The sequence below is a fragment of the Myxine glutinosa genome, chromosome 1 (assembly GCF_964187855.1).
Source record: "Myxine glutinosa chromosome 1, kmMyxGlut1.1, whole genome shotgun sequence".
Classification (NCBI taxonomy): Eukaryota; Metazoa; Chordata; class Myxini; order Myxiniformes; family Myxinidae; genus Myxine; species Myxine glutinosa.
In genome coordinates, this window is record NC_136261.1 from 62330652 (window position 1) to 62344843 (window position 14192).

General features: G+C 43.4%; 1 protein-coding gene across 1 annotated transcript in view; it reads right to left on the minus strand.

Moving 5' to 3' along the window:
* Window positions 1-13601, minus strand: part of SLC35D1 (solute carrier family 35 member D1) — a 58312-nt gene extending 44711 nt beyond the window's left edge. The window contains exons 1-3 of the mRNA XM_068112289.2: window positions 12926-13601; window positions 12074-12107; window positions 10901-10987 (exon numbers count right to left, since the gene is read on the minus strand). Of these exons, the coding sequence (XP_067968390.1) occupies window positions 10901-10987; window positions 12074-12107; window positions 12926-13014 (210 nt within the window). The 5' untranslated portion in view covers window positions 13015-13601. The remainder of the gene's footprint in view (window positions 1-10900; window positions 10988-12073; window positions 12108-12925) is intronic.
* Window positions 13602-14192: the final 591 nt, after the last annotated feature.

Genomic DNA, 14192 nt, shown 5'->3' on the forward strand with positions numbered 1-14192 from the left:
ATCCGGATTCGGATCCGGCTACCAGAATTTTTTAAGCGATTCTTCACCATTGGGACATAGGGCCAAAAACGATACATAGCAGGATTTCTCAAAAAGTTGTGGACGGATTTGGACGAAACTTATTGGACAGGTTGTGTGTGTGACAAGAATCGATTCAATTTTGGTGAAGATCCAGAACCGGATACAGCTAGTAGAATTTCTTAAGTAATTCTTCACCATAGAGTGATATGGCCAACCAGGCGGAGGTATATGCTCTCTCCTGAGTGCCGTTCTTGTTCCTCTGTGGCCTTAATTGCCTTTTCCAGGTCGTACCTTGATTTCTTGTGCAAGTCTTCATCGCCCAATTTAAAAGTGATAGACCGAGCCTTCAGCTCGTGTCGGATGTGATTTTTTAACAGGCAAGCCACAGGTTGTGCAGGTTGGCAATGCTATTTCATCCACACTTATTCTTAACATTGGTGCCCCACAAGACTGTGTACTCGGCCCATTAATCTATTCTCTGCACACTTGTGATTGTATAGCAAAGCAAATTACCAATTGTATAATAAAATTTGCTGACGATACCACTGTGATTAGTTTGACAACCGACAATGATGATAGCGCTTACAGGAAGGAGGTGCAGGATCTGGCAGTGTGAGCAGATCCAGCAAGGTGCCAAAACAACAATTTGGCTCTAAATGTTAAGACCAATTAACTTATTGTTGACTTTCGGAGGAATAGCACAGGCCATCTCCCCATCACCATCGATGGGACAGCTGTGGAGGTTGTGAACAACTTTTGGTTTTCTTTTCTTTTTTGTATACAATATCGAGGCTCGTGTAAGAGCTAACATTAATCACACACAAAAAAAAACAATACACAAAATATACAATAAAGGGAGTAGGAGACAAGATGGGGAGAGAGAGAGAGAGAGAGAGAGGGAAGCACACAAGTACAACAGCAGAGAACAGGTACATCGGAAGATCTGTGGGAGTGAGAGGGCTTGGGGGGAGGAGGCATGGGAAGGGGGGGAGGGAGGTGGGAGAGATATCAAACACATGGACACTGCTAGGACTTCCAGGAAAGAAGTCGGTATTTCAAAAAAGTAGTTCTGAGGTGAATTAACAGGGGTAGAAAAGATCAGAGGTATTGGATGGGGGAAGATAAGAGATGGTGGTGAACAGCTGTTTTGAAGACCTGGAGGGAGGAGTGGGATTGAAGAAAGTGATGGAGTTTGTTCCAGAGGCGGGAGTAAAGAGGAATGAAAGTGTGAAGGTGAGCACATAGTCTTGATTTTGGCAATTTCACCAGAAGAGGGTTGCTGGCAGATCTTGTGCGACCTGAAGGAGTATTTTGGGGACAGAGCACAGATAGAGCTGGGGGAGCTAGGCCGGATAGGAGTCGATAGAAGACAGAAAGACCACCTACCTCCCTGCGGTGAGTGAGTGAAAGACCACCTACCTGCCTGCGGTGAGTGAGTGAAAGACCACCTACCTGCCTGCGGTGAGTGAGTGAATAAAGATGGCCCTCACAATCAGCTTCATCATGGGAGATTCCATTGATTCTGAAAGATTTGGTTTCAACTTCATGAAGCCGAGCTAGGTGTGAGACAGGTGCACCAGCACAGAGGGGAGAGCAGTATTCCATTGAGCTGTGGATGAGAGCCTTGTATGTGGTGAGGAGCTCAGGTGTGCCAAGGAAGGACTTTGCACGGCGGAGGATGCCCAGTCGGCGACTGGCTTTGGAGGCCAGCTTGGAAATGTGGTTTTCCCAGGAAAGATCATGGCAGATAGTGAGACCCAAAAGCTTGAGTGACAGAACTTCTTGTAGAGGATTGTTGAGAAAGTATATGGGAGGGTTGTCCAGTCAGTCTTTTCGGAAAGACATAGGAGTGTGAGATTTGTCAGGATAAATGAGGTTTTATGAAATCTGGGTTTTGATTTCTGGGCATTCAAATCTCTGATTATATGACATGCTCCCACAACAACTGATCCATTATAACAAAAGCACAACAACGCCTCTATTTTCTCAGGCAGCTGCCATAGAAAGGCCCTTTGCATCATAATAGGTTATACCCACCCCACACTCGATCTGATCTCAATCCTGCCATTAGGCAGGTGGAACCGTAGTTTTCCAACTCAAACCACCAGGTTCAACAATAGTTTCTTCCCCAAGGCTGTCCGCATTTTGAACAGCCACTGAATTGGACTTTGCTGCTGTTGCTGTTTTGTGTTACGCATGCAATTATGTCATACTGTTTGTAAATTGTAGAATTGAAATTTTAATTACCCTGCGCTCGTGAAGCGCAAAGCAGGGTTAGGCATTCGGTTGGGTGCGTACGTGTGGTGTGTGTGTGTCTGCATTTTAAAAATTCATTTTCTCGGCAACAATTGGTCCGATTGACACGAAATTGCCTCCGCCTATATAATTTTTTATTCATAATTATGACGGCATAGGTCAGGTACGGACGCCATTTGGGAAAAAACTTTACACCTCCATGTCTCCCAAACCACTCAATGGAAAATTTTGAAACAAGGCCCATTGTGAAGTGCAACCCATGGGGAATAAGAAATGTTGATGATGACATCACCGGTGCCTTCATTATCACGCCATAATTCGACAAGTACACCGCTCAGTATGAAAAAAAAAAAATTGTCTGCAAATGTTAGTCCAATGAACACGAAATTTTCACCATAGGAGCTCCTCCTCCTGTATATTTTAATGATAATTATGACGTCATGGGTCACGTGGTACAGACGCCATTTTGGAAAAACCGAAAAACGTTGCACCTCTATCTCTGAAACGCTCCATGGAAAAAATTGAAATGTGGCTCATTGAAAAGAACACCATATGGGGAATAGGTTTTGTTAACGACGTCATTGGTTCTGTAATTATGACGTAATAATTCCACAGGGACAACGCTTGGTCTGATCAATTTGAAATTTATTGAGCGTGATCTATGCATCAATTGTATTAGAGAATATAAATTTATGATGTCATCGGTCACGTGGTCTGGTAGCTATATTGGATCAAAGGAAAAAAAACCTTCAAAAACAAGTTGGCTCGCACCAGGTTGCGCAGGGGAAGTACTCGATGAATACCATCCATAAAACTTCGACTATAACGTTTGACTGAAACGTCAAACGTCGACTACAACCTCATGATTGTCATCCAACAATAGGCTATGGGTTGCTTCGTTGGATTGCTATCAGACTTCCGCAGTTTATTTAATATGTGCTGCTATGTTTAAACTTTGCGCAATCAACATCGTGATTGAGATTCATACGATTTACAACTGTTGTAAATTTAGTTCCTTGACCTGCTGCGATATCCTTTCATTAGCGCCGCTCTGTTCAACTATTACGAAATCGTGGCCGACAGTCTGGGTTGAGATGGACTTCGCTGTATTTGACACATGTAATAACATGTTTTACGTCGATATTTTCTTCATTTGCGTTCTGAAATGGGGGTGCGTATTATATATAGGTCTATAGATTTTTACACCGCAACAAAAGTCCCAGTTGGGGGTGCGCGTTATAGTCGAAGTTTTACAGTGGTTTATTTATATATTTAATGTAAAAATTAAAAATTTAATTCAATACAATTTTAAAATTATAATTTATAAGCAAGCTGATAACTATTGTTGTATAGATGTGGGGATAAAGCGAGATGGTTGGTTGTGAATAAGAATTTCATTGTTTATAAACCCTGGTTTTTAAACACATGACAATAAAGTGACTTGACTCGACTTGTTTGTGCATTCATTATTATGTACAGAGTGCAGAAGGAATATGGATGGTGATAATCAAGAATGTTACTCGTTTCCCATTATCATTTCTTACCTTGAGGTCTCGTATGTGTAGACCGAGCAAGTTCAGACAATTTTGTGTTGGAAGATGTGCACAGTGTTGACTTAACGTTTCGATGCAAATCGTTTTTGTCGAACTGTGGTAAATTTTCATAGCTGAGCAACATTTACTTAAATCTTGACATTGTATTTCATGTCGCTGTTTTTAATAATGTATGCATTAATCAAGTGTCACGTGTATAGTTTTATCTTGGCGGATTAGCAACAACAGCTCGCCCAAGACTCACTTGAAGCAGAGAAACAAGCGTAAAGGTGAATTTGATGAAAAAAGGCAAAACTACCTCGTTTATGTAGACTGAAACGCAAAAGAAACTTACCACCTTTGAAACCTTTAAATATCAACAATAACACTGCGGGTAGTAAATGTGTGAACTTATTTGTGGACAATAGTGTCCTCACTGTCAGACAAAATGGTCACGGATGGTCACTTGAACCTTCAATGGTCACTTCATAGCACAGCTGTTGAACAGCCGTTTTGACTGTCAGTGATTAGCCAAGGGGTACAGGATGATTTTAATGAGCTGCACGTGATGTCTTGATATTGGCTTTAAAAAGGCCAGTGCAAAATGGGCATTTCAATCAACATGCCACGATTGTCAAGGGATCAACGGCAGCGTGCCCTGGGCATGCTGCAAGGCGGACTGAGCTACCGTGAGGTGGCACGTCGCCTTGGCTGTTCACACCAGATGATATCGGCCCTGGTGTACAGAGACATCCTCCACAACTCTGCAGATGACAGACCTCGATCAGGGAGGCCAAGAGTCACCACTGCAAGGCAGGACAGGCAGATGGTCCGAAGTCACCTGCGGGATCGATTCCGTCCAGCATCCCGCACTGCGGCAGGAACTCCGGGGCGTGCAAACCCACGGGTCTCCAATGATACTGTACGAAGACGACTGCATGACTATGGTCTGACTGCCAGAAGACCATAGAGGCCCCGTGATGACGGCTGCCCATCGCCGCAACCGACAGAGATGGTGCCAGCAGCATCAGCGGTGGACCTTGGCGCAGTGGAACGAGGTCGCTTTCAGCGATGAGTCAAGGTTCTGTGTGGACAGTCCTGATGGGCGTGAGCGTGTCTGGAGAAGAACTGGCGAGCGATATGCCGATTGTTGCGTGTGTCAAGCCAACAGGTGGGGTGGCCCACGTGTGATGGTGTGGGCCGCCATATCAGGCCGGTACAGGACGCCACTGGTGGCTGTGGATGGGAATCTTAACGCCCAGCGGTATGTGGATAACATCCTGCGACCTCATCTGCTGCCATTCCTGCTAGACCACCCAGAACTGAGAACCTTTCAGCATGACAACGCTCGTCCCCATGCTGCTCGCTTTACCACTGCATTTCTCCAAGGCGAGAACATCAACACCATGCAGTGGCCTGCGCTCTCCCCTTATCTGAATCCCATAGAGCACCTGTGGGATGAGCTTGGGAGACGCGTAGTTGGCAGGGCCTGGACACGGGCAGAGCTGCTTCAGACAGAGGACTGAGTGGGACAGAATCCAGCAGCAATCCATCCAAAGACTGGTAGGCAGTATACGCCGACGATGCACTGCCTGTATCCAAAACAATGGTGGCCACACACGCTATTGAAAGGGGACTGACATTGCACCCTGTGCTGTTCTGTACTGTAGAACAAACTGATGAGATGGTGTATCTTGGTCAAAAACTTGACATGTCATCAATAAAATGCCAATGTTTTAATTAGCAATTGTTGGTTTGTTTTATTTTGAACTGTTACAATTTTATTACATTTCAAACAAGTGGTAAGTTTCTTTGCGTTTCAGTATATTTACCTCAGGAACGATACTTTGAACTGTTAATGTTAACGTGCGCCTCGTCAACCTCTTCTTGTGCATCAACATGTTATTATGGTGTGTGTTACTGTTTGTGTCACGAGCTTGGAATATTGATGGTAATAACTTATTCGCCGTATTTTCTTTAGAAAAATGAAAATTTTACCTGGAAAAATCGAAAATTATTTCATAAGAAATGCGTGGGGTCCCTGCGTTAGCAAGCAGGTTACAGGTGTTTTCAGCTACCAAGCAGCTTTCTATCTCTTGCCAAGCCAGACGTTCCGTATAAACCACATTGCAAACTGCATGGCTTGTCACTCGACCATGGAGCATGCAATTTCGTCGAGGAAAAATGAGGTTTAACTTTAACCAAAATGCAACAGAATTAAGGAAATAAAGAGCATGAACGCACACGTAACTCTGTGGCTATTCAACTTGTTCTAATATGGTACATGTTTCTCAGCGCACCAATTATATTATATACAACAACAGGCATTTTAAAGCCATTTCCCCTGCTGGAGCGGGGGTTAGCCTTGCGGTCCCCATGACAATCTTCTCCATTTTGCCCTATTTTCTACATCTCCCTTTGTTAACCCCCTTGACCGCATTTCTTCTTCCACCACCTTTACCCAAGTCTTTCTCGGTCTTCCCCGTCCTCCACCTCCCACTACATTCATTTCCATCACTCTTCTCAACCAGTCACTTTCATCCTTCTTCAACACATGACCAAACTATCTCAACCTGTTTCTCTTCACAGCATCCATCACAGGCTCTATTCCCATCATCTTTCGCAATTCATCATTTGTCTTCCTCTCTCTCAACGAACGATACTCTGCACATCCACTGAACCATTCGCATTTCCACCCTTTCCAGCCTTCGTTGCTGCTCTACGTTCATTACCCATGTCTCGCTCCCATAAATCATAACACTTCTCACACATGCAGCATACACCTTTCCCTTCAGCTTCAACGACTCCCCTCCTCGTCAGCACGCCACTCAGTTCCCGAAACATCTTCCATGCACATCTCACTCTAGCAACCGCTGCCGAGTCTGATCCACCTTCTCCATTCAGCATGTCTCCGAGGAAGCAAAGTGTTTTCACACCTTCCAGCTTCACGCCGTCTCCAAGATCCAACTCAACATTTCCTCCATCTGCAGCTCCCTCTGTGCATACCTTACACTTGAATGTAGCAGCCACACTGGTTAATGACCCTCTCAGACCACTACATTTTTGATGAACCCACTCAGCGCACATTGTACATTGAATCGAGTTCACTCCAACACCCTTCCTGCACACAGCACATAGCCACTTCCCAATTTTTTTTCCACCTCACCACATGCTTTACCACTTGCCATCACCTTCGTCTTTCCAATATTCACCTTCAGACCTTTTGCCTCCATACATTCCTTCCATTTGTTCATCTTCTCCTTCAGTCTATCCATACTCTCCGCAATCAACATCGTATGCATCTGCATACAACTCCCACGGTTGTATGCATCTGCATACAACTGTATGCAGATACATCTGCATACAACTGTATGTATGCATACATCTGTATGCATCTGCATACAACTCCCACGGTAAACCCTCCTTTACGTTCCGAGCAAGCACCCCCATCACAGCTACAAATAGTAGTGGACTTGGTACCGACCCCTGATGCACTCCCACCTTCACCTCAAACTCACCACTGTTCCCGTCCTTCGTCCTTACAGCTGTGCGCGCTCTTTTGTACATTGCCATCACTACTCTGATCAACCATTCCTCCACTCCGAACTTCCTCAATGCCCATGTCACTACTTCGCGTGGAACCCTATCGAATGCTTTCTCCAGATCAACAAACCCAAGAAACAACCTCTTCCTCTTTTCCATGTACTTCTCCTGGAACTGCCTTACAATAAAAAGCACGTCTGTTGTTCTTCCTGGCATAAATTCAAACTGCATTTCGTCGATCTTCACTTTTTTCCTTATCCTCTGCTCCAACACCCTTTCCAATCCCTTCATTCCATGCTCTAATAACTATCGCTCTATACGAGCCACAGTCCAGAGGGTCACCTTTCCCCTTGTATAGAGTTACAAGGGTACTCAGTTCCCAATCCACTGGAATGCAGCCTTCTTTCACCACCAGATTACAGATCTCTGTCATTCTCTTCACACCCCCATTTCCCGCTGCCTTCAACACATCTCCCACAACTCACGTCGGCCCTCCCGCTTTTCCACTCTTCATTGCTTTTATCGCTTCCTCAACCTCCTTCTCAGTGATCTGCTCTGCCGGTCCTAAAACTGAGTTACTCCATGTTGCCATCCCATTCATTCTCTGCATTCAACAGCATTTCCATATATCTCTTCCATCTTGCTTCAATTCCATCTGGGTCCACAACGATTTGTCCCACTTCATCCTTCAAGCAACTCACCCCCATCACATCGCACCTCTTTCACCATTTGATTTGCAATCCGGAATACCGCTCTCTGACCCTCTTCCAAATCCAAGCGTTCTCCGAACTTTTGCCTACATGCCTCCTGTGCCTTTGCTACCTCTTTCTTTGCAGCCTTCTTGGCTGCCTTATAACTTTCATGATCTGCCTCTTCTGCCCCCGTACCCTTCGCCTTCTGCCACTCCTTGAACTTCTTCCTCTTCTCGTCAATCCTCTTTCCAACTTCATCATCCCACCATCATGTTTCCGAATGCCTCGGTGGTCCTTTTGTCCATCCACATACCTCACAAACGGCTCCCAACAGACTATCTTTCATCGACATCCAACCACTTTCAAGCTCAACCACACCATCCTCTCTTTTAATGCCTCCCTTACTGTCACCTCTTTCAACCTCCACATCTTCATTCTCGGTTGGTACTTCATCCGCCGAGCTCGCCTCGCACCTTTCACCCTTATGTCGCAGACAACCAAGTGGTGCTGTGAAACAGCCTCCTCTCCCAGGATCACCTTTGTGTCGTGATCACAAATTCCATTATATGATCGTGATATTATCGCAATAATCATGATAACCAGGCCCATTATCGTGATATGGGTTTTTACATCATCGCCCAAGCCTAATGCACATTCAACATAAGCATGCGACAAGGTCTCGAGAGCTCCACAGGAAGGACATTAGTCAGATATTCCAGAAGAAAAAAAAACAACATGCAAGAGGTTATTGGTGGGTAATACACAGTGCCAACCTCCGAGACCAGTCGGCAGTTTTCTTAGGGATGAGCACATGATAATACACTTTCCAGTTAGATTCGAAGGGGTATTCTGGAGGCAAGCAATCGTGCCACTTCCTTAATTGCCAAGTTCCTAAGGAGGATGGAATTGCTTTAAAGCAGGCATAGTACACTTTGCGGCGATTTTCCAGACGTACTGGTGAGGTAATTCCAAAATGTATTTTTGGTAGCTATTTAATGATTGGACCAGAATTCATTACAGTGGAAGTGAGTTCTAGATATGGGAAACAAGGGTTTGACTCACAATTGAACCATCACCAGTGTGAGGAGATTGCTCCGAGTGCACCTTAACTCTGTGGTACATGTTAAGTACTTCGCAAAATAAAATTGATATTACGAGGTTGGACCACATGCCGACCTTAGTCGCTGGTACTGTAACAATCAAGCATCTTGTGTTATCGATCACGAGATCGACAATGCGACGGACACCACTCTGGACAAAATAATAATTTAAAAAAGAACATTCCGTTCTTGTTATTTTAAAAAGAGAATTGTAAAAAATAAGTTCATTTAAAAAAACATCTTTGGTGGAAGAAAGATAATGATGGTGAACCAAAACAATCAAAAAATAAATAAATAAATAAAACATGGCAAGCATTTAAAATACTATTATAACAAGAAAGAGCAATCCGATTGCAGACCCTCACCAGGACATGTTTGTGGTTTTTAAGGCTTTTGTGTTAAAACAAACATAGCGGCCAAACCACGTGACCGATGTCATTATTTTTTCCTATCCACCAATTTATCCAGAGATGATGCTAAAGAAATTTCATCTTGATCGGAAGAAGTTTTGTACTTGTCGAATGACGTCTTAATGGAGGCACCTATGACATCATCATTAACATATGTTATTCCCCATGGAGAGTTCTTTACAATTAGCCATGTCTTAATTTTTTTCGATGCAGTGCTTTCGGAGATTAAGAGGTGCAAAGTTTTTCGTTTTTTCCAAGATGGCGCCCGTACAACTTGACCTATGATGTCAAAATTAGCATTAAAATAAAATTATGCCGGAGTTGCACCTATGATGAAAATCCCCTGTCAATTGGACCAACGGTGAGAACAAACAGCCATTTATTCTGTGCAGACAAACATACAAACAATACGTTGTCATGCAGAGAATGATACTTGCAAAATCTACCCCCCTCCCCCCCAAAAAATGTTGCCATTGATCCATCAAATGGTCCATTTCATCAAGATTAAAATTGACGATCTTGATCAAAGCTTTGTTCAATAGGATGAAAAGCGATGATTTTTTCAGATGAAAATTGTTGATTTTGAAAGTTTGACCTTGAGTTGACCTTTTAACCTTAAAATAGTTGGTTTCCCAATTCAGTGAGGCACTATGCAAATGCTGTTAAATTTTCAAGTCAATCGGATGAAAATTTATGATTTTTCTGATAAAATGGATGAATTTGGAGGTTTGACCTCGAGTTGACCTTTGACCTTTTGCCCTCAAAATTAGTTGGCTTCCTATTTTTGTGACTTGATCTACAAATGCTGTGCAATTTTCAAGTCAATCGGATGAAAAATGGCGATTTTATCAATTTGACCTCCAGATGACCTTTGACCTCAAAATCAAAAGGCTTCTCAATTGTGACAACCTCTACAACTTGAAGTTTCATGACGATCGGTTTAGAATTTTGACCTGTAGGCGAGGAGCAGTCAGACAAACAAATAAACAGAATAACAAACGCAACATACCCAAGAAATCTTCGATTTTGCAAGTAAAAAAAAAAAAAAAATAACGGACCCAAATGCAATACCATCTCCTCTGGCGAGCGTAAAAAAGTGGAGGCAAGGACAGATCCATGCATTTTACATTCATTAGAAATAAACCAGATGAATATTCTAGCATGCCAGCTTGACGAAGGATGAGAAGGGTGGTGGACCAGGCTAATTTGGACAGACTAGAGAAGCCGCCAGATTGAGGAAACGCCAAAGGCCATCAAATGAAGCTCGCTATCGTTTTGTGTGGTTATGAACCAATTATTCAGCCGAAGGCAATGAAGAGGTTGAAGGAAGCAGGTGGCAATCCTACCTTGCGGGACGTGTCTACATTCAAGTCTGCAAATGCGACAGCACCGACCTGCTTGGCTGAGTACAAGACCACCAGTGTGGCTAACATCTGCAACAAGAGATTGTAAAGAACACCATATAATAATAATAACAACAACAACAACAACAACAACAACAACAACAACAACAACAACAACAACTAGAATGGTCGATGGTGCGCCATCGCAAATCCCCACACTTCCCTAAAAAAGCAAAATTTAAAGATGGCAAAAAGTTCCATCAGGAATGAACCAATACTAAATTTTGAGTTAAATTTTTTTGCCTGTTTTGACCCGTGACGCTGTCTCCACCCACTGGGGCATGAACCGGGGAGCAAATACAAGTAAAAAAACAAAAAGCATTACATATTTCATGCATCCCCCAGTGTTGATTACCTACGCAAAGTTTCATTAAAAAATGTCTTAAAATGTGCCCGTAAAATTGGATTTTTTTTAACGACCTTTGGGCCCTGACCCCGCTCTTGTGCCTTCTTACCATGCGATGATCATAACGACCAAGTTTGGTGAATTTCTGCCCAACAGACAACCCGCAAACAAATTCTTAAAAGAGAAATCCATTAAACACAATGTTGTGGCAAAATGCAGCAAAATTCTGAAACAGGTGAGGCCTGTGTTGATTCGAGTAGATACGAAAAATCCAGACAGTACAAGGGAGACAGTATGACAGACAGACAGAGACAGACAGACAGGAGCCAGACAGGCAGACAGACAGGAGACAGACAGGCAGACAGGAGACAGACAGACAGTACAAATGCCCCCGCCCTTCCCACGCCTCCTCCCCCCAAGCCCTCTCCCTCCCACACTTCTCCCTGCTCTCAAATGTTGTGGTTGTGTGCTTCCCCTTCTCTCCCCATCTTCTTCCGCTCCCTCTTTTTATATATTTTGTTTGTCTGGTTGATTTGTTTGTGAAATAAATGTGAGCTCTTTCACGAGCCTTGATTCAGTATACAAAAAAAAAAAAAAAAAAAAAGTGACGGAAAATGACGTTTATTATTATTGTGGTCCTTCTGCAGAAATGCGCTTCAGCCATGCAGCGATCCAGAAAGAGCAATCTCTCGCAAACAACACGGGCAAGACTTGTATCAACAGACCAAAAAAAACTTGTGCAATAAGTTCCGTCAAAATATTCCACTGACCTGACCAAGTCCAAGGCATAATGATGAGGGAAACCTGAAAAACAAGGAATGGATGAAACGATTATCAAGAATTCTCCATGAAAACTTCCCGAATCGTATCATCACCTACAACAAACTGGGAACAATCAGAGAATGGTATGTTCTGGATTATCACGCGTAATGGCAGGAGCACATCAGCGGCTGATATAGCAGAGGTTGCACATGCATCACTTTATTGGGGGATGGAGGGGAGGATGGGAAATCTACAAATTACGTACGCCACAATGGCCGAGATTTTGACTCTTCTCAGTCACACCTCTCATGCAATTATGTACCACACCCCTAACATCTTCCTCCTTTCCAACACCACAACCTTTGCAATTTACATGTCCCCTACCAGTACCAAAGAATGTTATTGTCCCAAGCAATTGAAGATGTTAAAGGGTTTGGGAAAAGTGCAGAAAACCACAGGTGGGACGGGCAGACGGAGGGGAGCAAACCATTGCATCTTTTGCTATTTGAATTTTTGGCCCCGTCCCGCCAAAAAATGACACCGCTCCCGCTTCTTCTCGCCACGTGGTGATCATGAGTACCAAGTTTGGAGAATTTCTGCCCAACAGTTTACAGAGGGACAGACAGAGCCGATTACAAATACAATCGCCCGGCGTGAGGATAACGATATGGTGACTCCTTCGGGTCTTGCTCTTCCCTCCTTACCTCTCATCGCAACATCTGCTCACCTAAGCTAAAGCTAAGGTGACACGTATTCCAATTCTATAGTATATACCTGCCACGAACGGTTCCCACGCACCGTGAGCTTGTACAAAACGACTACCGGTACGTCATGAAGCATTCCCGGCTGGACAAGCCTACCTGTATCCCGATAACACGTTCTTGTTGAGTACGACGATGAGGAACGAACTGAATCCGTAGCAAAGAGCCGCAAGACAGCGGCGAAGCATGCTTGAAGAAACGTCAAGGCCGAGGCTCGCGGCATGTTGCTCGGAGTCGGACACCGACTCAACCTCGGCCTTTGTTTCGGGCTCCAGACCCAGATTCGTGGCCGAGAAGCCGTAAAGACCGAAGGTATCTTGCTTGAGCCTCAACTCGAAATATTTTTCACTACATTTGCAATATTCCAATCACCCGTTTTCTTGTCTGACTTAACCCACTATACACGCCTCTTCTCAAAGTACATAGTAACGATTTCTTCCTCTTCCGCTTCTTCCACTTCCTCTTATGCTTCTTCTTCCTCCCCTTCTTCTTCTTCTTCATCAATTTACAAATTCACCAGTTCACCTTCCTCCTCTTTTCCGTTGTTGATTACTTCTACTTCTTTTTCTGCAACTCTGAACTTCTTATTCTTTATATTGCTTTTCATCATTTTCTTCTCATCTCTGAAATTATTTGTTACTCCATATGATCCAGACAAATTAATCTATTTTAAATTTACTTTTGGAGTTTTCAGACCTGTAACGCTAACCCTCTGAAATATTCAGTCAAATAGGCTCGGCAGAGTTTGGACTTTGGAGGAAGAAAAAGCTGAGAGGAAGACGGTCGTTACAAAAAAGAAAAATATTTGTTCAGCCACGCATTTTACTGCCATGGTCACTACACATGTTACAGAAGCAAACTTAAAAATAACCAAACACCACAATGTAAACGCTCGAACAATGTAGAAAAAGCAAATCTGAAAGATAGTTTTCAGACTTTAATAAAACACCAGTTTGCCAGATACAATGCAACGAATTGCAAAATATATTATCAAACTAGCTCTGTGAGGCGAGCGCAGTCGTTACTGAGGAACGGGCTTATTTTACTTTTAGCTGAGGATAATGACTGTACCTGAGTTGCTGTGTTGTCATGATTTACAGTAATCATAATACAAACAATTATTTTGCACAAATTTATTTGTAGTGTTTGTGCTATTACATTTTTATAAGCAATTTAGGATGAAGATTTAGGTTGAAAAAATATATAAAATTCAAGAAAGACCCCTCAGCACATACATATGGGAGGGGTAGGTGCACACTGGAAGTTTGGGACGATTACACCTCACCACCACGTAATTCAAAACACCTCACCACCAAGTAATTTAAAACACCTCACCCCCACCAAATTTAAAACACCTCACCACCAC